General features: G+C 36.2%; 1 protein-coding gene across 1 annotated transcript in view; it reads left to right on the top strand.

Moving 5' to 3' along the window:
- The window catches only part of RAD23B (RAD23 homolog B (S. cerevisiae)), a 46436-nt gene that overhangs the window by 17838 nt on the left and 4845 nt on the right, over nt 1-23753 (top strand). Inside the window, exons 4-9 of the mRNA XM_011966368.1 lie at nt 3823-4091; nt 8654-8709; nt 15638-15765; nt 18537-18672; nt 20237-20364; nt 21166-21336. Of these exons, the coding sequence (XP_011821758.1) occupies nt 3823-4091; nt 8654-8709; nt 15638-15765; nt 18537-18672; nt 20237-20364; nt 21166-21336 (888 nt within the window). The remainder of the gene's footprint in view (nt 1-3822; nt 4092-8653; nt 8710-15637; nt 15766-18536; nt 18673-20236; nt 20365-21165; nt 21337-23753) is intronic.

Raw genomic sequence — 23753 nt, forward strand, 5'->3', positions numbered from 1 at the left:
ATTCAGATTATGTAAAGAATTCTTAGAAATCAGTAAGGAAAGGATGACCAATAAAGCAAAAAGGATAAGAGTAGGAATTATAGATTTAACTAGCCTCACTAACCAGGAAAATGTATACTAAAAATACACTTGATATCCAAATTTAAAATGTTAAAATTATTTTTGCTAAAGTAGTGAAATCATTTATTATATAATTCTTTTTAAATGTCTTTATAAATGGAATAAATGTTTATTCTGTAGTTTTCATAAGTTTGTCTTAAATAGACTTGCTAAATTATGTACTAGTCCTAACAAATTCCTCAAGGCAGAAAAGGCATGAAAGCTTATTATCACAGTGATATTTCTTAGTGAAAGAATATGTTTTTAGAAACTAAAAAAGGGAAAAGGCAACTAAAGAAATGATGGAATGATTTTTGTGAGGAAGTTTTAAACATACTTTCTTGTGATTTAGTAGACTGGAATGTGTTTGGAACAATTTATGAAAGTAAATTTAAAGCAGAGAATGAACATGGATTTTTTTTAAGATACTATATACTTGTTTATTTAAAGATAATAATGCAGTGTAGAATTAAGAGACAAATGGAGAAGTGGTACTCATGACATTCATTTTTAGGATTGGATTGTCGTAATCTGAGAAAGAACAGTGTTACTTGTAGCAATGAAAATAAGTTTAAATCACTAATTGAAACCACTTCATCAAAGGCCAAAAGTGGAATAAATGTGGGTTTTTTCTCAAAGTCACAAAATAATTAATAGTAATAGAAAATAGAGTTGAAATAAATTTTAATTACCACATCCTTTTATACCGGGAAACAAGCAGCTAAATAATTTACATGTGTTGAACTTGAACATTTTTTAATTTGTTAAGAACCATATTGATTTTGCTATACTTAAGAACTTAACTCACTATATGTTAAGCTTTAAAAACAGAGAAGCAGAATCGTAAGGAAACCTTGTATCATCTAGGTTTTTTATTCAACTATGGTAAAATATAATAACAAACTTCCAGTTTAATCATGTTAAGTGTATAGTTCAATAACATTATAGTTACATTGTTTTGCTGCTATCACCATCATATGAGTGGAATCCTATGGTATTTGTCTTTTTGTGACTGGCTTATTTCACTTAGCATAATGTTATCAAGGTTCATCTATCTATGTTACAGCATGTGCCGTAATTTGCTGAATACTATTGTATTTTCCCATCTAGTTTTAGCATACATAGTACATAATGGAATATGTGATAGCCACACATTTTTAAATATGTTTTCTTACTGGTCTTAGTTTCTTTTAATATTACAGTAATCCTGACTATTTAGAACACAAGAATTAAGCAGAAAAAGTCTCAAAGGGTGCGTGTATTTGAGGAATAGATACTTGAAGACTGTTACTATATTACATACAATTCTTTTGTTTTTCCTTCAAGTCTTTTATTCCTAATATTACATAGGATTCTAATGATATTTATGACTGTTTTATTTTGAAGTTAATAGTAGAGGACAACTATAAGAAGGAAGGGAATGCTGCTACAGTAAGGCATTTATGGAAGCACTGAGAAATGACCTTATTAATACAAAGAAGGGAAAGGAAAAAGCTATTAAGATCAAAAGCAAGAATAAAAACTAAAAAGCAGAGAGGGACTTGGTACTGTTTAGAATAAAGAATAAATAGCTGTTCTTGGCAGTAGGAACCTTGAAGATAAGTCATTTTGCAATATTATTTTGATAACAGATAATTGAGAATATTAAATGAGTATACCACATTTAAAAGTACATTTTTATCTAGATTGGTTATTACAAAGTTTTGGTGCTTAAAACTCTGAATTTTCACGTTTATGAAGCTCCAGTCTATCCAGAATAACTGACGATCCAGAATGACCTGAGGATTTCAGCTCATTGAAGTTTTAGAACGTTAATAATCTGCAGAATATTATATTGGCTGTTAAGAAAATTAAGCTAAATAGGAAAAGGGAGTAATGCTAGTATTTTTTAAAAGCCTATCACCTTTCACTAACCTTTTTTTTCCTAATGTCTTCTTTATTAAATCAAAAAGACACAAGGCAGCTCAACTTATTGGTTTTAGAGTTTGTTTATGCTTGTGGCAGATTTTGTTGAATTTAAGTCCTGTCTTCCACCAAAATATCTACCTTTGGTCCTTGGGAAAGTTATGAACTAAACAGGTAGCATTGACAGGCCTTAGGAGAAAGCTAAAACTCATGTAGTATGATTTTTACACATGTACAGTTGACCCTTGAACACCACTGAGCTTAGAAGTGCCAGCCTCTCCCCTACAGTCAGAAATCTGCATATACCTTTTGACTCGCCCAAAACTTACCTACTAATAGCCTACTCTTGACCAGAAGCCTTACTGATAAACAGTGGATTAATACATGTTTTGTATGTTACATGTATAACATACTGTATTAAAGTAAGCTAGAGAAACTATTACTAAGAAAATCATGGCCAGGTATGGCGGCTGATGCCTGTAATCCCAGCACCTTGGGAGACCGAGGTGAGCGAATTGCTTGAGCTCAGGAGTTGGAGATCAGTCTGGGTAACATGGTAAAACCTTGTCTCTACAAAAAAAAAAAAAACATTTAGCGGGGAGTGGTAGTGTGAGCTTGTAGTCCCAGCTACATGGTGGTGGAGGCGGGGGCAGTGACTGAGGCTGGAGCCTTGAGAGGTTGAGGCTGCAAGGAGCTGTTATCACACCACTGCACTCCAGTCTGGGCTCCCGATAAGAGTGAGACCCTCTCTCAAAACAAAGAAAATCACAAGAGAGAATATTTTTGGTGTTCATTAAGTGTAAGTGGATCATCATGAAGGTCTTCATCCTTGTCTTCACACTAACTAGGCTGAGAAAGAGGAAGAGTTGGTCTTGCTGTCTCAAGGTGATAGAGATGGAGGAGGTAGAAGGAGAGACAGGCACACTCAGTGTAACTTATATTGAAAAAAATCATCATATAAGTGGACCCAGTGTAGTTCAAACCCTTGTTGTTCAAGGGTCAACTAATTGTTTTTTTGCTCTGTGGAAAGCTTTATGGCTCTACTTCCAGTTCAGAAAGTGCTGAGCATGTGGAGGTAACTTAATTTGGCCTTCATTTTTCTGCTTATCTACATATGCATCTCAAAGTATTGTGAACCTTTTTGTACTTGGACCTGTTGATTTGTAGTCAGTTTTGAGATTTTCCTCCCTCTTCTAAAATACAGTACGACAGAATATTTGACATGTTTATAAATAAACATTTATACTGCCATTTCAAGAACATTATTTTGGGCTGGGTGTAGCAGTTTATGCCTGTAATCCTAGTGCTTTGGGAGGCCGTGGTGGGAGGATTGCTTGAGGCCAGGAGTTCAAGACTAGCCTGGGCAATGTAGCAAGACCCTGTCTTTAAAGAAAATTATTTTGGTAATGCTTTTAAGTGGTAATTTAAAGTTACAACTCAGGTACATAGTTTTTTTGGGAAAATGATAAACGGTTTTCTTTTTTGTTATATATATATATATATATACACACACACACACACACTATATTTCAAATTTTTGACTTTTTATATTAACTTGATATGAAGACTGAAATTGTTGGGTAAAATTAATTGTGGTTGATAATTAAGATTAACATATGCTCTCATGAGCTTTGAAAGAGTAACCATGAGTCAGACTGCTAATATTGATCATTTATTGAGTCATTTTACAAAATTATTTTCAAGTTACAGGTTGTTATTAATGCTATGTTTGTGTCATCCTGTAACGGTATAGTGTAATTAGAGATCAGTCAATATGTAGTATTTTATCGTAATTTATTTTGCCTTCAATATGTTTAGCCCAAAGCAGTGTCCACACCAGCACCAGCTACAACTCAGCAGTCAGCTCCTGCGAGCACTACAGCCGTTACTTCCTCTACCGCAACAACTGTGGCTCAGGCTCCAACCCCTGTCCCTGCTTTGGCTCCCACTTCCACACCTGCATCCATCACTCCAGCATCAGCGACAGCATCTTCTGAACCTGCACCTGCTAGTGCAACTAAACAAGAGAAACCTGCAGAAAAGCCAGCAGAGACACCAGTGGCTACTAGCCCGACAGCAACTGACAGGTAGGAACTGGATTCTAGGAAATTCTATCTCAAAATCCGTGTTTAACAGGAGCTTCATGCATTTATTTTGATTATTGTTTTGATTAAACTGACTGTATCTACTATGTTAAGCCATTTTTAAACGTTTGACTAAAACATATGCTATGTCTATTTTGATAGTTTGCTAAGGAGAATATAAGTACAAATTTTCATAATCAGATTTCTGTGCTCTGTTGATTTGGGCAGGGTGGGGTGCAGTGGGAAGGAGAGAGCAGTTGAAAGTCATTTTTTAGTAGAAACGTTAGGAAATACAAATAACCAAAATGAGTTAAGGATTATAACATGACATTGCCACCCTAATCATCATTTGTACTTGATCTGTATTCTTTGTGGTCATTGTCATATATATCATAAGCATCCTTCCATGTTAGTAAATCTTTCCGGTAGTTTATACATTGTGTTTGGTTCTGACATTTGTTAACTCTTGTAACCTGAACCTATGGATTATTTCAATTTTTCACTGTTGTATCTGTATCTTTGTGAACTTGTGTGGAAATTCAAGCTTCTGCCTGTGTAGATCTTTAGGGGAAAAGGGGAAAAGAGTGTTGGGATATTTGAGGAGCAAGAAATAATTTCTTGTGGGAAGTTGACAGCAGAGACACCTCAACTAAGTGGCTACTTAGGCAGTTAGGATTATTGAGCAGTTTAAGACAAGATTTTTTTTTTTTCCTCCCCAGATGATCAGGTAAATTGACCAAATGCTTAAGTCAGAGAGGTCTCTTGGTTGGAAATCATTCAGCACAATTCCTTGATCTAAGAGCATGAGTTATATTATGACCAGCCTTCACTGGCACTACAGCTGTTTGTGCTTTGTGACTTAGAGCAACTCAGGACCGCAGAGGTAGTAGTTATATGATCCTTGCAGTCAGAATCAGACACAGTGGAAAACTGCAGTGACTGGAAGGGTTAACAGACATGGAAAGGGGTTAAGATATATATGACAATGATCAGAAAGATATAGTTGTGATCCTTCATTTTAGTGTTCTGCCTTTGAGTGTGGTTTCTGTGTCTGACTTAGTCAACCGTGTTTGGAGGAGTCTGAGCCACTGGATTCATTGCTTACTCAGGGGTCTCTTTCTAAAGAATTGATTCCCTAAGAAGATAACATGGGTTTAGGCAATAAAATATTTGCGCTGTTACTTGCCTAGAACACTGCTTTAAGTATTCTGTGACACCATTGCCTAACTTGACCCATCTTTCCCATGTACAACTAGAAATGCATTCAACCATCTTATCCTAGTGGATACCACGTACAGTCAGGTTAAGCTGTTACATCACAGAGCTGTTGATCAGGTCTGTGTGTGAGAGGGAACTTAGAAATTTTAAAAATTGGTTCACCAAAGCACTTAAATATTACAAACTTAATACGTCTTAAGTCAGTCGGCACAGTACATCTTATTCTCTTAATTGCTTTAAGCTCCTTTAAAAAAAAACTTAGTGTGAGAATTTTAAAGTTGATCAATACATTTTAATGTACTAATGCCATAGATTTAAATTTGTTTCTTAACTCTTTTTTTTTTTTTTTTTTGAGACAGAGTCTCGCTCTGTCACCCAGGCTAGAGTGCAGTGGCATGATCGTGGCTCACTGCAGTCTCCACCTCCCGGGTTCAAGCGATTCTCCTGTCTCAGCCTCCTGAGTAGCTGGGATTATAGGTGTGAGCCACCACGCCCAGCCCATTAACTCTACCTTTATTTTCTTCCCGGAGTTGCAGTTTTACTTAACGTTATTCTAAAAAGAGCCAGGATTATCTTTTCAGACCTACAAAAGTTGCATGAGTAACTTGATGGTCAGTGATCCCGGAAAGCAGACACTAGAGTTTCTTAGTTGGACTTTGTATACCAACTGCTTATTCTTATTTCTGAAAATTTTACCTCAGAGAAATATAGAAAGAGAGGAATGAGAGAAACTCAGAAAACAAGCTGCTTAAATGTGTCTTAGTTCCTTTATCTTTGCTGGAAAGTATCTACTGTCCTGTGAAACACAAAACCTAGTGAATAATTATCAGGAGATAAGCTGATAAGAGTTTGGAGTGTCGGGAAGTCTGTTTGTTATTAGGGGTTTGTTTCTTTAGGTCAATTTTGTTCTTTTAAAAATTGTCTATTACAGTGAAAATTCCACTTGATATCTACCTGAGAGGAACTGCACTTGTGCCCATGACCGTATTGTTTGTAATTAAAGGACAAATTGGAATCCTAAATTGACCTGTGGTTTATTCATAGTAGAGAACAGGACTACTCAAAGTGTAGTTGTCAATAGGCCGCATCAGCATCACTGGGAGTGTGTTTGACGTGAATTCTTGGGCCACCCTGGACCTGTAAATCAGAATTATCTGGGAGTGGATCCCAGAAATCAGCAAGCCCTCCTGGTGAATACTTGGGATTCTTGAAATTTGTAAAATTTGAGAAACTCTGCTAACTGATACTGCAAGACAGTTAAAGTATGTACTATATAAGCATGTTAAATAAGTGTGGTTTTGAGGCTTTGTTATTGAGTGAAAAAAGCAGGTTGCAAAAGAGTATAGGTGATAACCATAAACCAGACAAAACCCATAAACAACATCGTACATTTTCTGTGGGTATGCATGTTAATGTGTAGAAGAGAAGTAGGCAAGCGTTGACATATAACTGATGAGTGGTTTCCTCTGTGGTTGGAGAGGGGAGAAGTAGTGAGACAGAATCAAGATTAAAGAATAGTGGTTAAAGTATAAGTACACCCAGTCTTATCTGTGGTGTTTAAAGAGAACTTTTTAAAGACAATGTGTGATAATAGTGTAAATTATTCTAAGGGAGACGAGTCTTCCCGGATTTTAAAATGTGTTATACAGTAGTGATTAAAACAGTTTGGAATGGCTCATATTACAAAGATTGGTCAGGGAAATCAACAGTAGCTTAGAAATAGACGCAAATAGATAGAGGAACTTAATAGAAAATAAAGATACAATTTCAGAACAATGTGGGGAAAATGCTGTTGAGATCTCATCATCTGGAATGAAAAAAGAATGACCTCTCATACTATACACCTGCAAAAATAAATTACAGATAGATACGGATTTAATGCAAAAGAAAAGCCGTAAACTAATGGAGAACAAGGGAACGAAAGAATAATCTTCACTTTGCGAAGTCATTCCTAAGCAAGACAACAACAACAACAAAAAAAGTTGTAACAGGAAAGATTGATAAATTTGACTACAGAAAGAATTTAAATGCAGGAAACCAAAATACGCATTCCTTAATAAGAGCTTAATTTGGTCTTTTAAATGGAATATTGTGCATCTGTGGGAAGAAATTGAAGTAGATTTGATTGTGGCGACATAGAATGATTGTTAAGTTAAAAAACACAAAAGCTTAAAAAACAAAACAACAAACAAAGTAAGACGCAAATTGTTATTCTTTTAAATAGAAATTGGTGTCATAGTGGTGGTCTCTGGGTTGGGGTAGGAAAAATTTAGTTTTTATATATTGTGCTTTTTGAAATTTTATTTTCTCTGCATTAGTTTTACAGTATATTTAATGAAGAACTTAAAAATTATACCAAAGGATTATATTAATCATAATATTCATATTGGGTGTTATGATGCCAGGCACTTTGCTAAGCAGTCTACTAGTGTAGCCCTACCCACAACACTCTGGAGTATATGATACTATCATTGACCATTGTACTGATGAAGAAACAGGCTTAGAAAGGTTCAGTAATTTACGAATCCAAACTTGGGTTTTCTGCTCTTACTATATACTACCAAGGGCTTTCTCAGAACTGAAATATAATGGGTGTTTTTTTTAATTGAGACTCAGGTCTAAGTGTTTATGCGTGTCTGCTTTAATTTAAACTTGCAACTACTACCTTTACCACTGTTGTAAACTTAAGTTTATTTTTCTTTGGCCTGCTCTTCATGGTCTTTCATAATTTTCTTTTATTGCAGACTTCTCTGTAGTTTCCCAACAGAAACTTAATCTTTTTACACTGATTTTCATTACATTCAAACTTGGATTTAACCCATATCTACCTTTTTTGCATATGCTATATTTCTTTATTTGAATGTCTTCTTTCAGTGTCCTCGTTCAGAACTTATCTGTAAGATCTCATTATGTAAAGACTATAGCCTAATTTGGTTTCTTCATGTGCCATTTTACTGTATACTGCTTTTGATATTTCTTCTGGTGTGACTTGATTTATAAATTATTTAACTTCTCATGTAAATTACTTCAGGTAAATGTGCATTATCTTTTTTGTATTCAATAGACAGATGCTGTCTGTTAGGATATTATTTTATATATTTTGACATTTAAAATGATGGATTTTCAGAATAGGAGGAGTACCAAGATTGAAAATTTTTCCCAAACCACAAATGTTGTAGATAAAGCTTTTGGATTTAATCTAGAAGAGACAGTTTAAATACTTTAGTCAGACTTTTATATTTAATTAAAATCAAAGAATCTGTTTACAAATTGGATAGTTACTAAACTAATGTAAATTAAATTGTATATACTTTTTAAAATGTGATTGTTCTAAAATCCTTTTATAGTACATCGGGAGATTCTTCTCGATCAAACCTTTTTGAAGATGCAACGAGTGCACTTGGTAAGTATCTACTTTTCCTTGTAAACAACCTGTAAAGAGATAGGTAAGAGGCTTCACTTTTCTAGATCGTGATAAAAGTGTTAATAATTTGCATGGTTATTTATAATCAAGCTGTAAAATGATTGAATTAAGTAATTCAATTAAGTGTTACTAAAGACTTTTAAATTAATATTTATGTATTGAGTTATTTAAAACTTGCTCGAGTTAAGCATACTTGGTTAAAGCAAATAAATTTCCATTTTCCAGATGGAAATTTTAAATGTGATCCTAACATGGTTGATGTGTGTATGTATGGGTTTATTACAAAGGGTCTTTGAAATGGGTATGACATTTTTCTAGATCTGTCTCACACATCATGTGTATTCACCTTCAGACTTAATTCCAACTTGATGGCACTGTACATTCCCATCTATATCATGTTGCTTGCATTGGCTTGCAGCAAAAATGCTTTTTTATCCCAACTTTGACCTGCTGAATAATGCCTTTCCATCTCCCGTCACTCCAGTCTATCAAAATGAAGCACCTTTTTTTTTCTCCCATTGTAGCATCTCTGATATAGTTCCTGCTAATTACTGGTTTATTGGCTGGCAACTCCATTCCTACTATTTGGTACTCTTAAATGGCAGGGAGGGAGAAAGCGAGGAATAGGTAGAAACAGCAGCTTTGGTGCAGTACAGGCTCTGGATTCCTGCTTAGCTTCTACAGCAGCAGAGTTCCAGCAGCAGTACCACCTCCTAGCATCTGAGTTGGTTCTCTGACCTAGTTGAGCTGGAACTCCGTGATGCGCTCGTTGCCATGGAAGATGGCATGTACATGTAGTAGCAAAACAGTAGTTTAAATTATCTAAGATTGCCTGGGTGTGCCAACCCCAGATTTTCATCTTTGAGGAACAGTGTCCTGAAACACTCTGCTGTCAAATACAGTATGAGTTAGTCTCCAGCCAGGAAAACAGAAACCATCTATTTCAAACAGGGAAAGGCTTAATCTTAGGAAATTGTTAGGAATTGGAAGAGCTGGAGAATAGGATTACCCAGAGATCAGTAAACTGTCTGTGGCCTCGGGGCTGGAGCCAGCTGGCACTTGTGGCTAATGGTGCTGAAGGCTCTGGCTGTGGTCACTGCTGCTGCAGCTGTAATGCATTGATGCTCCCGAGTGGGAGCCTGGGAGGCCATGCTGTAGCTGCTGCTGCTACACTCAAGCCTCTGTGACTATGTCTTACTTCCCATTCTCAACTTTATGGTGTCGGGATCCCTCTACATTTTCATCTTTAATTTACCCAAGTCTCTATGTTGATTCCTGCTTTTTTATTTTATTCTGATTTATCTTGTTGCTGCACAAATTAACCTTGCTTCTTTAAACTTTCCTTCTTTGGCTTCTGTGACACCACTCTTCCTGATCCATACCTCAGGCTCTTCCTTCTTAAGCTTTTCTTTTCTTTTCTTCTTCTTTCTTTTTTTTTTTTTTTTTTTTTCTTTTTTTTTTTTTTTTTTTTTGAGATGTAGTCTCGCGCTCTCGCCCAGATTGGAGTGCAGTGGCGTGACCTTGGCTCACTGCAACCTCCACCACCCGGGTTCAAGCAATTCTCCTGCCTCAGCCTCCTGTGTAGCTGGGATTACAGGCACGTGCCACCACGCCTGGCTAATTTTGTGTATTTTTAGTAGTGATGGGGTTTCACTGTGTTAGTCAGGATGGTCTCAATCTCCTGGCCTTGTAATCTGCCCGCCTCGGCCTCCCGGAGTACTGGGATTACAGGCGTGAGCCACAACGACCGGCCAGTTAATTCATTTTAGTTTACCTGACTATTAAATGTATGAGTTTTCTATGGTTCCATTCTAGGTCATAGTTCAGACTATGGGAATGACCAATACCATCCATATACCATGTAGATTCCCCAAATTATAGCTGCAGTACAGATCTCCCTCTGAACTCCCAAACTCGTATCTTGACATTGTCAACTAGAAAACTTAGAACCTCCATGACTTTAGGTTTCAAACTGACTCATTTTTTATTCCCCAGTCTGAGTCTTTCCTTTTGTTCCCTTCTTACTTGTACCATCAGTCATTCATCCACCCTCTGCCTCTTTTGGCCCAGTAAGTCTGTTTCTTTTCCTTTCTCTCCTCTCCCCTCTGACCTCTCTTCTTCCTTCCTCCTTCCCCCTTCCACTTCCTCCCATCATTCCACAGTTACTAATGACTCCCTCTCTTAAAGTCTCTGGAATATTTGTTTTCCCTGTCATTTAGTTGCCTTAGTTCGGGTCCTTATTTCACTTATACTCTTGCATTAGCCTTATCCACCTGGTCTGCCTCTTCCTTACCAGAGTGTATTTTCTAAAAAGCAACTCTGATGGGGTCTTTGTTAATTCCTTTAATAGTTCCTCATGATCTAGAAAGTAAGTCCAGAGCTTATTCTTTTTAATTTTTAAAATTTGTATATATTTAGAGAGTACAAGTGCAGATTTCTTACATGCATATATTACGTGGTGGTGAAGTTTGGGCTTTTAGTGTAGCCATCACCTGAATAATGAACATTTATTGTACCAAAAAGGAAATTTTTGAACCCATACTCCACTCCCTACCTTTTGTCGTTTCCAGTGTGTATTATTCCATTCTATATGATGTGTGCCCATGGTTCAGCTCCAACTTGTGAGGACATGTGGTATTTGACTGTTTCTGAGTTATTTCATTTAGGATAGTGGCCTCCATAGTTCTATCCATGTTGCTGTAAAAAAGACATGATTTTATTATTTTTGATGGGTGAGTACTTTTACACACACACACCCCATTTTCTTTATCTCATCCTCCATTTAATGATTCCATATCTTTACTATTGTGAATAATGCCATGATTAACATACAAGTGCAGGTATCTTTTTGATATAATGATTTATTTCCCTTTGGGTATATACATAGTAGTGGAATTTCTGGATTAAATGATAGTTCTGTTTTTAAGTTCTTTGAGAAATTTCCGTGCTGTTTTCCATCAAGGATATACTAATTGACATTCTCGCCGGCAGTATGTAAGCATTCTATTTGCTTCGCATCCTTGCCTGACATCTGGTGTGACATGGGACATCTCATTGTGGTTTTAATTTGCATTTCTCTGATGATTAGTGATGTTGAGCATTTTTTCATGTTTGTTGGCCACTTGTATGTCTTCTTTTGAAAAATGTCCAGTCATGGTTTTTGCCCACTTTTTAATGGGGTTATTTGGTTTTTTCTTGATGTTGAAGTTCTAGATAATAACACTTTGTTAGATTTCCTATGCCAGTGTCCAGAAGAGTTTTTCTAGGTTTTCTTCTCGGTTTTTTGTAGTTTCAGGTCTTAATATTTAGGCTTTAATCTGTTTTGAGTTAACTTTTGTGTTTGATGAGAAGTCTGGGTCTAGTTTCATTCTTCTAAATGTGGCTATCCAATTTCCCAGCACTGTTTGTTGAATGGGGCGTCCTTTCCCCCATGCATGTTTTTGTTGACTTTGTTGAAGATCAATTTGGTTGTAGGGTATGCGGCTTTATTTCTGGGTTCTCTATTCTGTTCCGTTGATCGATGAGTCTGTTTTTATACCAGTACCATGCTGTTTTGATTACAGTAGCCTGGTAATAGTATTTGAAGTCAGGTAATATGATCAAAGCTTATTCTGAATGGCATATATAAAGTTCTTCATCACCACCTCTTTGGCCTCATTACTCTGTTTCTTGTCCAGTCTCTCTCGTTTTGTTTGTTTGTTTGTTTGTTTTTTTGACTCACTCTCTGTCTTTGTCACCCAGGCTGGAGTGCAGTGGCGCAGGCTAAGCTCACTGCAATCCCCGCCTCCTGGGTTCAAGAAATTCTCCTGCCTCAGCCTTCCAAATAGCTGGGATTACAGGCACCTGCCACCATGCCCAGCTAATTTTTGTGTTTTTAGTAGATACGGGGTTTCACCACGTTGGCCACGCTGGTCTTGAACACCTGACCTTAGGTGATTCGCCCACCTCAGCCTCCCAAAGTGCTGGGATTACAGGTGTGAGCCACCATGCCAGCCTCTCTAGTTCTTTTTACAAGTCATTTGCCTTTGGACTTTTAAGATCTAAAAAGTATCACACTGCTGATAGGTATTTTTTGAAATTCTATAATTTAACTAGGAAACATGATTTTAGGAGTCATAGTATAATGATTAGATGTGGAGACTTCACTATCAGCCTGTGTTTGTTTGTATCTGCACCATGACTTAATACTTTGACCTTTTTTTTTTTTTTTTTTTTTTGGAGACAGTCTTGCTCTTTCACCAGGCTGGAGTGCAGTGGCATGATCTTGGCTCACTGCAGTCTCTGCCTCCGGGGTTCAAGCAGTTCTCCTGCCTCAGCCTCCTGAGTAGGTGGGACTGCAGGCACGTGCCACCGTGCCCAGATAATTTGTTTGTATTTTTAGTAAAGATGGAATTTCACCATGTTGACCAGGATGGTCTTGATCTCCTGATCTCGTGATCTGCCCGCCTCAGCCTCCCAAGTGTTGGGGTTACAGGTGTGAGCCACCACACCTGGCCTTTACCAAATTATTAATCTCTCCAAGCTGTAACCTCCTCATCTTTTAAAGGAGTTGAAATTAAACCTTTCTTATGAAGTAGAGAGGACTAAAAGAAAAACACCATGTTAAAATAGTGCAGTTCTGGTTTTCTGTAGCTCTTAATTTCAGTTGTATTAATACTGATTTCTGTATCTGGGAATTGGGACTGAAAGTGTATTGCTACTTGAGTTGCTTTGTGCTCGAATTGTATCAGTAGATAAGAAAATGAATAATTAAAAATTATTGTTTTATGGGATGGGAAAAGGAAAGTCATTATTTTAAACAAGATATCAAATGATTAATCTTTTTGTGATATTTAGGGGTTTTTTAGCTATTAAACACCTTTATTTGGAAAGTTCTGCAGAAAAAAATTATTTATTCAACAGATACTCGGTGTCAGCTGTGTATCAGGGAAATATGCAAAATGGCATGGTTTTCTGCACAAACTTGCATTCAGTTGGGGCAAGGAAAAAATAATGAAACTTTAAAAGAAAAAAAGATAAATGATATTAAGAACACAAAGGGCGTCCCTAAAGAAAAAACAGAAGGCTACCTGGGATGGCTAGGCAATACCTTTTAAATATAGAACTGAAGCATGTTGAAGGAACTGGCCATCTAAAGATAGCTGGTGTTGTGTAAAGGCCCTGAGGCAGGAAAAAGTGTGGCCTGCTGAAATAACACCGGGAAGATGAGTGTGGTGGGTGGAGCATTGTTGAGGGCTGGGAGCCAGAAATTAGATGAGGGGTTTTGTGTGTGTGTGTATGTGTGTGTGTGTGTTGACTTTTGCAACTGGCTGAAGAATAGATTGTAGATATGGAGACAAGAGTTGGAAATGTTGTAATCCCATGTACAGACTGTTGTGGGCTTGTCTTCAGTGTTGACAGTAGAGAATGAAGAGATGGATTTGGGGTGTAATTTAGAGATAGAACTTAGGAGGTATGCTGGTAAATGAGGTGTGGAAGGAAGAGGAAAAGGAACTGAAATCCCCAGGGTTTCTGTTCAAGCACTTAGGAGGTGAATAGAGGTGTCATTTGTTTAAAGAGAGCAAACAGATAATGGTGGGACACATTTGAGAGGGAAATCTGAATTGCAATTAGTTGAGGAATGAGTGGAATGTGAGAAAATGGACATGTGTTCAATAGCTGTGGCTGTGATGGGAAGAGAGCAGATGGTTCCTCAAAGAGGAATTAAGATGAAGTCAAAGGAGGGAGGTGTGTTTTTGTTTTAGGGTGAAATATAGGACATAGTTAACTACTGACCCAGGATAATTACACAGAGGGGGAAAGATGTTGGTGAAGAAGAGAAGATAACCAAATCCAGTTTGGTAATGGTCCCCAGAACACAAGCGGAAGAGACGATAGTTTTAAGTAAGGTAAGTTTATGAGGAAAATAACTTTCATTTATTCAGAGTGTTGTCTGTGCTGAGAGGAGGGAGCATAGGAGTCTGTAAGAAGTGACTTGTTGGAATATTAGCGCTTAGGGCATTTTACCAACTTTGTATAGTGTGCAAGATTTTAACTTTCTAGCTCCTAACCTCTTTCCCCACTGTTTTAGTTATGTAAGGTATCAAAGGGAAACTGAACTTGTTGCATCAGAGTTGATGGTTTGAAATGCCATCCCTTCCCCAGCATGTTTTCAGAATTCAGTGTCTCTTCTTACCAGTTGCCTTCTTTGACCTCCTGATTCTCCCTTACCTTTGTACCTCATTTTTCTGTTATACTCTGAAACGTATTATATGAGTTTCCTGTTGCTACTGTAGTAAGTTAACACAAACTTAATGGTGTAGAACAACACAGATTAACTATCTTCTAGTACTGTAGGTTAGAAGTGAGACACAGGGCTCACTGTACTAAAATTAGGGAGCTGGAGTTCCTTTCTGGAGACTCCAGGGAAGAATTTTTGTCCTGATCCTGTCCAGTTTCTAGAGACTGTTCACATACCTTGGCTGGTAGCCCCTTTCTCCATCTTCAAAGGCAACAGCATAACATCTCTCATCCTGGTTTTGTCTCCTCCTCCTCACACCTGTTTCTCTGACCTATTCACCTGCCTCCTCCTACTGTTCTTAAGGATTCATGTCATTATGCTGGACACACTTAGATAATCCGGAATGAGGTCTCTATCTTAAAGTCAGCTGATTAGCAACCTTAATTTTATCTATAACCTCAATTTCCCTTTGCCATGTAGCCTATTTATAGGTTCTAGGAATCAAACCGGAGGGCATCTTTGAGGGACCATTACCTACTACATGTATGTTGTAATTTATACTGTTACTCATCTTTGTATTCCTAGCACAGTTGTGCCTGAAATGTTGTATACATGAATCAAGAAATGTATAGAGAATGCTTATTTATTAAATGTTCCTTCTCTTTCCCCTCCACCCTCCCTTTTTAGTGACGGGTCAGTCTTACGAGAATATGGTAACTGAGATCATGTCAATGGGCTATGAACGAGAGCAAGTAATTGCAGCCCTGAGAGCCAGTTTCAACAACCCTGACAGAGCAGTGGAGTATCTTTTAATGGTGAGAAACATGTTTTACTTTACTTCATTCTAGTTGTTTAAGATCAAAATCTCAAAGAAACAGATTTTAAAGGACCACTTCACCTGTATGATATATGCTAGATGATACACAGTGCTTTTTTTTCTAGTATGTTTGTATTTTGTGTTAATAAAATGTAACCTTGTTTAATATAGTGGTCCAGCATTGTAGTAGCTTTTTAGGTACCACTGTGCATGAATTATTAAGAACAAAAATTTTAAGCTTGAGAATTCGGGCCAAATTCTTTTGCTTATACTATGTATATATCTGTAATAAGTTGCCAGCTTTTTAAAATCTGGGAAATTTCACATATAAGTACAGATTTCTGGTTTATCTGGACAACTTTGGATCCCAGATTTTTGCAAGGGATTAAGGAAAATATTTTAGATCATAGAATCTAATTCATTATCCTCTGATTCACTCTGTTACCAATGTAACATCACGCATTTAACGAATGATGTTACTTACCTGGTTCCGTTAGCATTTGAATTTGTTTTTATAGTCAGTAGGAGTTGAGGGACTTTTTTGAATAAGGTTTTCTTTTTTTTACCGGTAATGGGAGTTTTTGAGAAATAGATTGTTGTGGACATTGACTGAAACACTTGGTATTAAGATGAAAGTCTGCTAGTTTTACAGATGTGACACAGGCTAAAGTAATTGAATTAACTTTTAAAAAATCTTCTATTCTATAATTGTCTGCTGTTTTGGAGTATTATCAAAGTCTGAATTGCCCTAAATACCATCTTAGAGTTGCTCTTTTTGTATCTTAGAGTTAACTCTTTTGGCAATTAATCCACAGTTTAACCCATTCCTTTATGTCTAGGTTGTCCTTTGTGTCTAAGTTGTACTTCTGTTAAAAATTCCTTTCAGGTAGCTGGCTAGTTTCAGAAGAGTCAGTTATAAGCCTCATAACTGTACTCTGCCTCCACCATTTATTTACCCATGCATTTGGATGTGAAGTTCACAAAACCTTTTCTTAGCATATTATTTTAACTTTTTAAATTCACTTTTTCATTGTCTTCTTGAGTAGTGTCTTTAAATGCTGGCAGTTTATCCAGTTTGTTTGGAATTCTGGAATTAATTGTTGTGAATTTGTTTGGTGAGGGGTACATACCCTAAACAGATTGTATAAAAGTATTAGCTTTTATGGAGTGGCTTTCATTTACACCTGATTTAGAATTCTGCATAAGTTCAACAGTATCAGTTATTGTGATCTAATGGATGTGGAGTTTTGAGGTATAAAAAAAAAGAATCATTGTTACCAAAGTTGCCAAATGCTAAAACTGCTGTATAGCATCAAATGCAAATAAATAGATGAGTCATGAGTTCATCAAACATTTCATAACTAAAATGTTTTTTATATGTTTGCTGTTTGTTTCATAGACTGGAGGGGAAAAGTTGCCTTTAACTGTTACTAGTTAACAGATAAGGTGAATGGGTGGAAAGAAGAAATCTTGAGCACTTATCTAATAAGAGGCTATGTAACGTGTGAGAATAGAGGTTGATCTGTAGCAATGAAGATTAACTTTTTAGTTTAATAAAACAGAATTTGATGGACCCTCTGGATCCTAAATTTGTATGTAGTTTGTTAGCACTTAAATAACTGACCATCTAAGTTAAGGGTTTGAAATGATGAACTCATTCAAAAACATTGGTTTTAATGCCTGGAGTGACATCTAATGCATGCAGCCATTTTCCTGCTGTGTTGCCCTTCATCCTTTATATGTTGTTGCTTTTGGCTTCTAGCTTATTAGGAAATGGAAGCATTTATCATCTTATTGAATTGTAATACTTGGTTCTTTATTCTCTTCAAAATCTGTAAGAACTTGATAAAGACTTTTTTAAATTTTTAAATGACAAGTCTTATCAATCATGTGCATCAAAATAGATGTCCCAAAATATTTTAGTGCATGCAGTTTTAAGCTCTTAATAACTTTAAAAGATAAGTACTATAAACTTACAAAAGGCATCACCTAAAAACTAAATGGTTTCAGTTTATTTTAGATCAATTTTATGCATTTTGAAAAATTAAATTTTTGGAAATACTTGAGTAGCTCATATTTATGAGATACTTTGACACTTTCTCAAAGAAACGCTTTATTCAAAAGTATGTCAAATTTATGAGATACTTTCTGAGTGACACTCAGTACCATGGATCAGTAGAGGAGATCCTCCTGCCTGACCGCTGTGTACCTGGTCTGTATCCATTAGATATTTTTTCCCCAGGAGTCATTTCAGAACTGTCAAATGTGCATCAAAAACTCTTTTTTTGGATTATCTTAAGCCCGGATTGCAAATTCAATCCTTTTTGTTACTGAGTAACAGCTGATGAAGATTTCTAAGAAGTTAAAAAGTCAACTGAAGTAATAGCTGGCACAAAAACCTTTGGTTATGTTCAGTTTTAAGAAGGTACATGTATCAGTATTTTTTCAAATTTGACGCCAATTACGTGTGCCTGGTAGGCATCTTATTGGACAACACAGGGAAAATTTCCATCATCATGGAAAGTTCTGCTGGACAGTGCTGCTTTGCATTATTACAGCAATGTGGGTTTTTCTATAATGCACCCAGGTCATTTCTAATCTAATTTTAATCCATGCAGCTTAATAATCCTTTACTTTTAATTGAAGCAGACGTCTGTTTGATGCTTTTGAAAATCAGACAAGATGTTAAATAGACTATAAATCTTTTACTCTGTATAATATTTAATTTTGCCTGAAGGGATATCTTAAAGCTTGGAAATTCTGTTATAGGGAATCCCTGGAGATAGAGAAAGTCAGGCTGTGGTTGACCCCCCTCAAGCAGCTAGTACTGGGGCTCCTCAGTCTTCAGCAGTGGCTGCAGCTGCAGCAACTACGACAGCAACGACAACAACAACAAGTTCTGGAGGTAAAGTGGAATCTTTTGGATGGAGAAGGAATGGCCCTGAATTTTTACTGTAAAATGATTTAATCTGAAATACTTCAGAAATGAGGTTCATTCCCAGAGCAGCTGAATGATTCATTAAGTTCTCTCTTCACTAATGTTTGAGAAAGGCCCAAAAGAAAGTCTCCCAAGTGGGTGTAAAAGGTATCCTTGCTGATATTAAACATCAGTTGCAGTTTTGTCAGAGGGCATATTCTGTTTTATTTGTTTTAAGGAAAAGATGCTTTCCAGTTTGTATTTAGTGTTACTTTCTGATGCTGTTCAGAATGGTTTGCTCACTTTGTCTCTTAACTCTCTCCATAAATTTTACAAAGTGTATGTAATTTCAAAGCCAGCAGGATTTCACTAGTTAATACAACCAAGGAAATGAGAGCTTGAGAGGTTTCAAACCTTGTATCTAGAGGAGAAAGCAGAGCTTGAATTGAAGTCTCCTTACTGGGGTACTGACCATACGCACACGTTGCTATAGGTCTGACTACAGAGCAGAACCTGGAACCTGCGGTCGGCTTAGGATTTATGCAGTGTTCTCCTTCGTTCGTTCTTCTGTATATTAATAAAGTAATATAAACTGTTGATCTTGAAAAGGCCATTCTTTTATGCATTTCCTAGCTGTGATTATGATAGTCACCTCTAGTTGACAGAGGTCACTCACTGCTTTGTGTACAGTCTCCAGAGGACAGGCCTTTTGTTTGTTGTGATTCAGCATGGGAGTGGAAAGAGATGGCCACAGCTCTGCTTTGGATTTGGGGTTCTGTTCCTTTCAGCACTTATTAGGTAACATAGTCTCTAAGTCTCATTGCCTTCACCTATAAAGCTAGTATTATATATGGAAGAATAAAAAACCCATGTGCTATGGTCATTTCAGTTTGAATGATTGTCTTCCTGAATAGCAAATTACAACATACATCTAAAAATTCTCTTTTCTTCATTAGTAATCTCAAAAACATAATTCCTTTATGTACGATTTTTAGTTTCCTGTGGCATACCAGAGAAGTACCAGCACCCTGAAAAAGCCACAAGTTCTGTATTTTATATTTTATTTGGCATTACTAACATTTATTATTGTGAATGGATTTTAGACTGAAGAGTTTAGGTATATTAGTACTAGATTGCCATACAGCTTACAAAGTAGTGAGTTTTTGTTTTTGTTAGTTGTGGTGTATATTTTTCTTAGGAACTTTTAAGCAACAGGAACAACTTTTAGTACTTTTTATTTTGATAGAACACACGTAGCGGACAAGTTTCTAGGATTATTTTATAACATTGAGTGCCAAGGGCAATTATAGGCAAGTTTGGTTCATGTTACAGTCAGCGTTCTGCACTCCCTGCATTTGCTAATAGGAGTAATTTTTGCCGTATAAAACTTGCAAGTTGATATGGTCGGAAGATTTCATCATTATTTACTACATTTATTACATCTGAGAAATCATTTTTTACTTGATAGTGTTTGCTGTGTAAATGTATTGTTTAACCACTCTTTGTATATGTATTTACTGCTTTTGTTTAAAAACGTTTATGTGTATTTTAGGACATCCCCTTGAATTTTTACGGAATCAACCTCAGTTTCAACAGATGAGACAAATTATTCAACAGAATCCTTCCCTGCTTCCAGCATTACTACAGCAGATAGGTCGAGAGAATCCTCAGTTACTTCAGGTGACTAATCAGTGTCAGTTTCACAAGTAGGTTAGAGTGTATCACATTTTGAAAAAGTCCATGAAGGGTCCTTCCCCGCCTCAAATACAACTCTGTATTTGAGAATGGTGAATGTATTCTTCCAAGCTACACTTAGTAAAATATTGTAATCTGGATAGGTGTACTCAAATAACAGTTGGGATATAGAGGTTGGGTTAAATTAAGTTGACCAAATAATAAGTTTGGGAAACATTTTATATTTCCTTCTTGGAGATTCCCAGTAGACATTAATATGTTAAAGAATTTGGGAAGCTGTTTAACAAAGAAACTGCCTAACTTTAAATCACTTTTCACAAGCTTATTTCTTAGTTCCTTTTTCTTAGGAACTTCTAAGCAATAGGAACAACTTACTCTTAGAAAAAATAGGTGTGGGGCTTCTTTAATGCTCAGATCACCAAGTATTTTGAATTTTATACAGCATTTTAGTGCCCACTAGTGTGGAAGGTAAAAATATATGCAAGTATAAAGAATAAGTTCTGTTCTTACAGTGCCACAGTAGTTTGCTTGTTTGTTTTTTAGCACAGGAGGCTCAGAGCCTTAAGAATTTGAATTTCTTCACTGTTTACTTTGCCCAAAAGTACTGCATTTCTTTACTAATGTACAAGAAATCACATCCTTCCAAAGACTGAATAATCCAGAATCCCTAAAATACTACGTTTGCAAAAGTGTAGCCTTTTCTCTTAGTAATATTTAGAATTCCTCTGTTCCTGTAGATGCTTAATATCAATGTATTATTTTTCTCTGTCATTCACGTCACCACAGCAAATTAGCCAACACCAGGAGCATTTTATTCAGATGTTAAATGAACCAGTTCAAGAAGCTGGTGGTCAAGGAGGAGGAGGTGGAGGTGGCAGTGGAGGAATTGCAGAAGCTGGAAGTGGTCATATGAACTACATTCAAGTAACGCCTCAGGAAAAAGAAGCTATAGAAAGGGTGAGTTTAAAACTTTACAAAAGTTAGTTCTTGGCTGGGCTCACGCCTGTAATCCCAGCACTTCGGGAGGCCAAGGTGGGCGGATCACCTGAGGTCAGGAGTTCAAGACCAGCCTGGCCAACATGGTGAAACCCCATCTCTACTGAAAATACAAAAATTAGCTGGGAGTGGTGGCACGCACCTGTAATCTCAGCTACTTGGGAGACTGAGGCAGGAGAATTGCTTGAACCTGGGAGGTAGAGGTTGCAGTGAGCCAAGATTGCGCCACTGCACTCCAGCCTGGGCAACAGAGCAAGACTCTGTCTCAAAAAAAAGAAAAAAAATTCCTTAGTCACACTAGCCCCATTTCAAGTGCTCAGAAGTCACATGGGGTTAGTGGCTACTATTGGATAGAACCATTGTAGAACATTTTCATTTACTGGAGATAGTTCTGATGGACAGAGCCAAAGAGAGCATTGCCCTATGGATTGCGGTAAAGATAGTCTCCTCTTAACCCTGTTCCGCCATCTTGTCTTCTGTGAAGCCAAAGGACAAGCAGTAAAGGTATAATTTTATTGCTGTGTTAAAATTCAAGAAGAAAAAGTCTTAGAAGTAAATACCCAATTCCAGATTTTTTTCGGGTTTTTATTTGTATTTATTTTTTATTTATATTAAACATCAGAACTCTGCTATCCTGATTCCAGTAACCTAGTTTTTATATCGTGATTAGTCATTCTTTTTCTCCCTCATTTTTACTATAAACAGGGAATCGTAGTAATCATAATACTTGCCCTGTCTTATCTTACGAAGTGTTTTGACGTAGAAATCAGATAAAGTGCATATTAGTATGGCTTTCTAAGTAAGTTTTGAAATTGGGAAGTGTTAATTGTTCCCATTTTATTATTGTTTCCCAAGATTGTTTTGGCTGTTCTGGATCTTTTACATTCTTGCACAAATTTTAGCATCAGCTTGTCTGATTCCTGCAAAAAAAAAAATTCTGGTTGGGATCTTGATAGGGATTGTTTTATTCTATAGATGAAATTTGTGGAGTATTGCCATATTAATAATAAGATTTTTCTATAATTTCTTTCAGTAGTGTTCTGTAGTTTTCAGTGTAGAAGTTGTGCACTACTTTTTAAAAAATTATTCCTAGGTATTTTTATTATTCTTGATGCTATTATAAATGGATTTTTCTCTTAATTTCATTTTCAGATTGTTCATTGTTAACTATATAAAAATACAATTTAATTGTGTTTATTGATCTTTTATCTTAAAACCTTCTTGAACTCTTATTTATTCATTAAGTAGTTTGTGCATGTGTTCATTAGGATTTTCCATATACAAGGTCATGTCATCTGCAGATAGAGACAGTTTTACTTCTTTTCCAATATGGATACCTTTTATTTCTTTGTCTTGTCTAATTGCCCTATCTGGAGCCTCCAGTATATTATTAGACTAGCAAGAACCAACAACATCCTTGTCTGGTTCTTGATCTTAGGGGAAAGCATTCAGTCTTTCATCACTAAGTATGATGTTATCTGTGGATTTTTTGTGGATGCCCTTTATGAGATTGAAGAAATTCCCTTCTATTCCTAGTTTGTTCATCAGAAAAAGGTGTTGGATTTTGTCAAATTTTTTTTCTTTTTTTATTAAGATAATCATGTGATTTTTGTCCTTTAGTATGCTTTTATTACATTGATTGGTTTTTGTATGTTGAACCAACCTTGCATTTCTGGGATAAATTTTACTGGTCACAACGTATGATCCTTTTTATACGTTGCTGGATTTAGCCTGCTTGTATTTTGTTGAGGATTTTTGCATCTGTTCATAAGTCATATTGGTCTGTAGTTTTTTTTGTGATGTCTTTGAATTTGGTGTCTGGGTAATACTGGCCTCTTAGAGTAAGTTGGGATTTACTCTCTCCTCTTCTGTTTTCTGGAAGTATTTATTAAGAATTGGTGTTAATTCTTTGAACAGTTGATAGAATTCATCAGTAGTCTGGGCCCAGGCTTTTCTTTTTGGGAAGTTTTGTGATTACTGATTCAGTCTCTTGTTACTTGTCTATTCTACTTTTCTGTTTCTTTTAGAGTCAGTTTTGGTGGTTTTTAACTTGGAATTTGTATATTTTATCTGAGTTGTCTAATTTGTTGGCATGCAGTTGTACCTATTTCCTTATAATCATTTTATTTCTTCTTTTGTTAAAGTAGTAATATTCCTGCATTTATTCCTGATTTTAGTAATTTGAGTCCTAAGATTTTTGTTTTTTCCCTTCAGTTTAGCTAAAGGTTTTAATTTTGTTGATTTTTTTTTTTTAATGACAAAAATAACTTTGGGTTTTGTTGATTCTCCCTATTGTTTTTCTAGTCTTTTTTTTTTTTTTTTTTTTAAGTCTCTCTAATGTTTATTTCCTTCTTGCTTGCTTTTAGTTTGTTCTTCCA

This window comes from Mandrillus leucophaeus, unplaced genomic scaffold, assembly GCF_000951045.1.
Source record: "Mandrillus leucophaeus isolate KB7577 unplaced genomic scaffold, Mleu.le_1.0 Scaffold76, whole genome shotgun sequence".
In the NCBI taxonomy this organism is placed as follows: Eukaryota; Metazoa; Chordata; class Mammalia; order Primates; family Cercopithecidae; genus Mandrillus; species Mandrillus leucophaeus.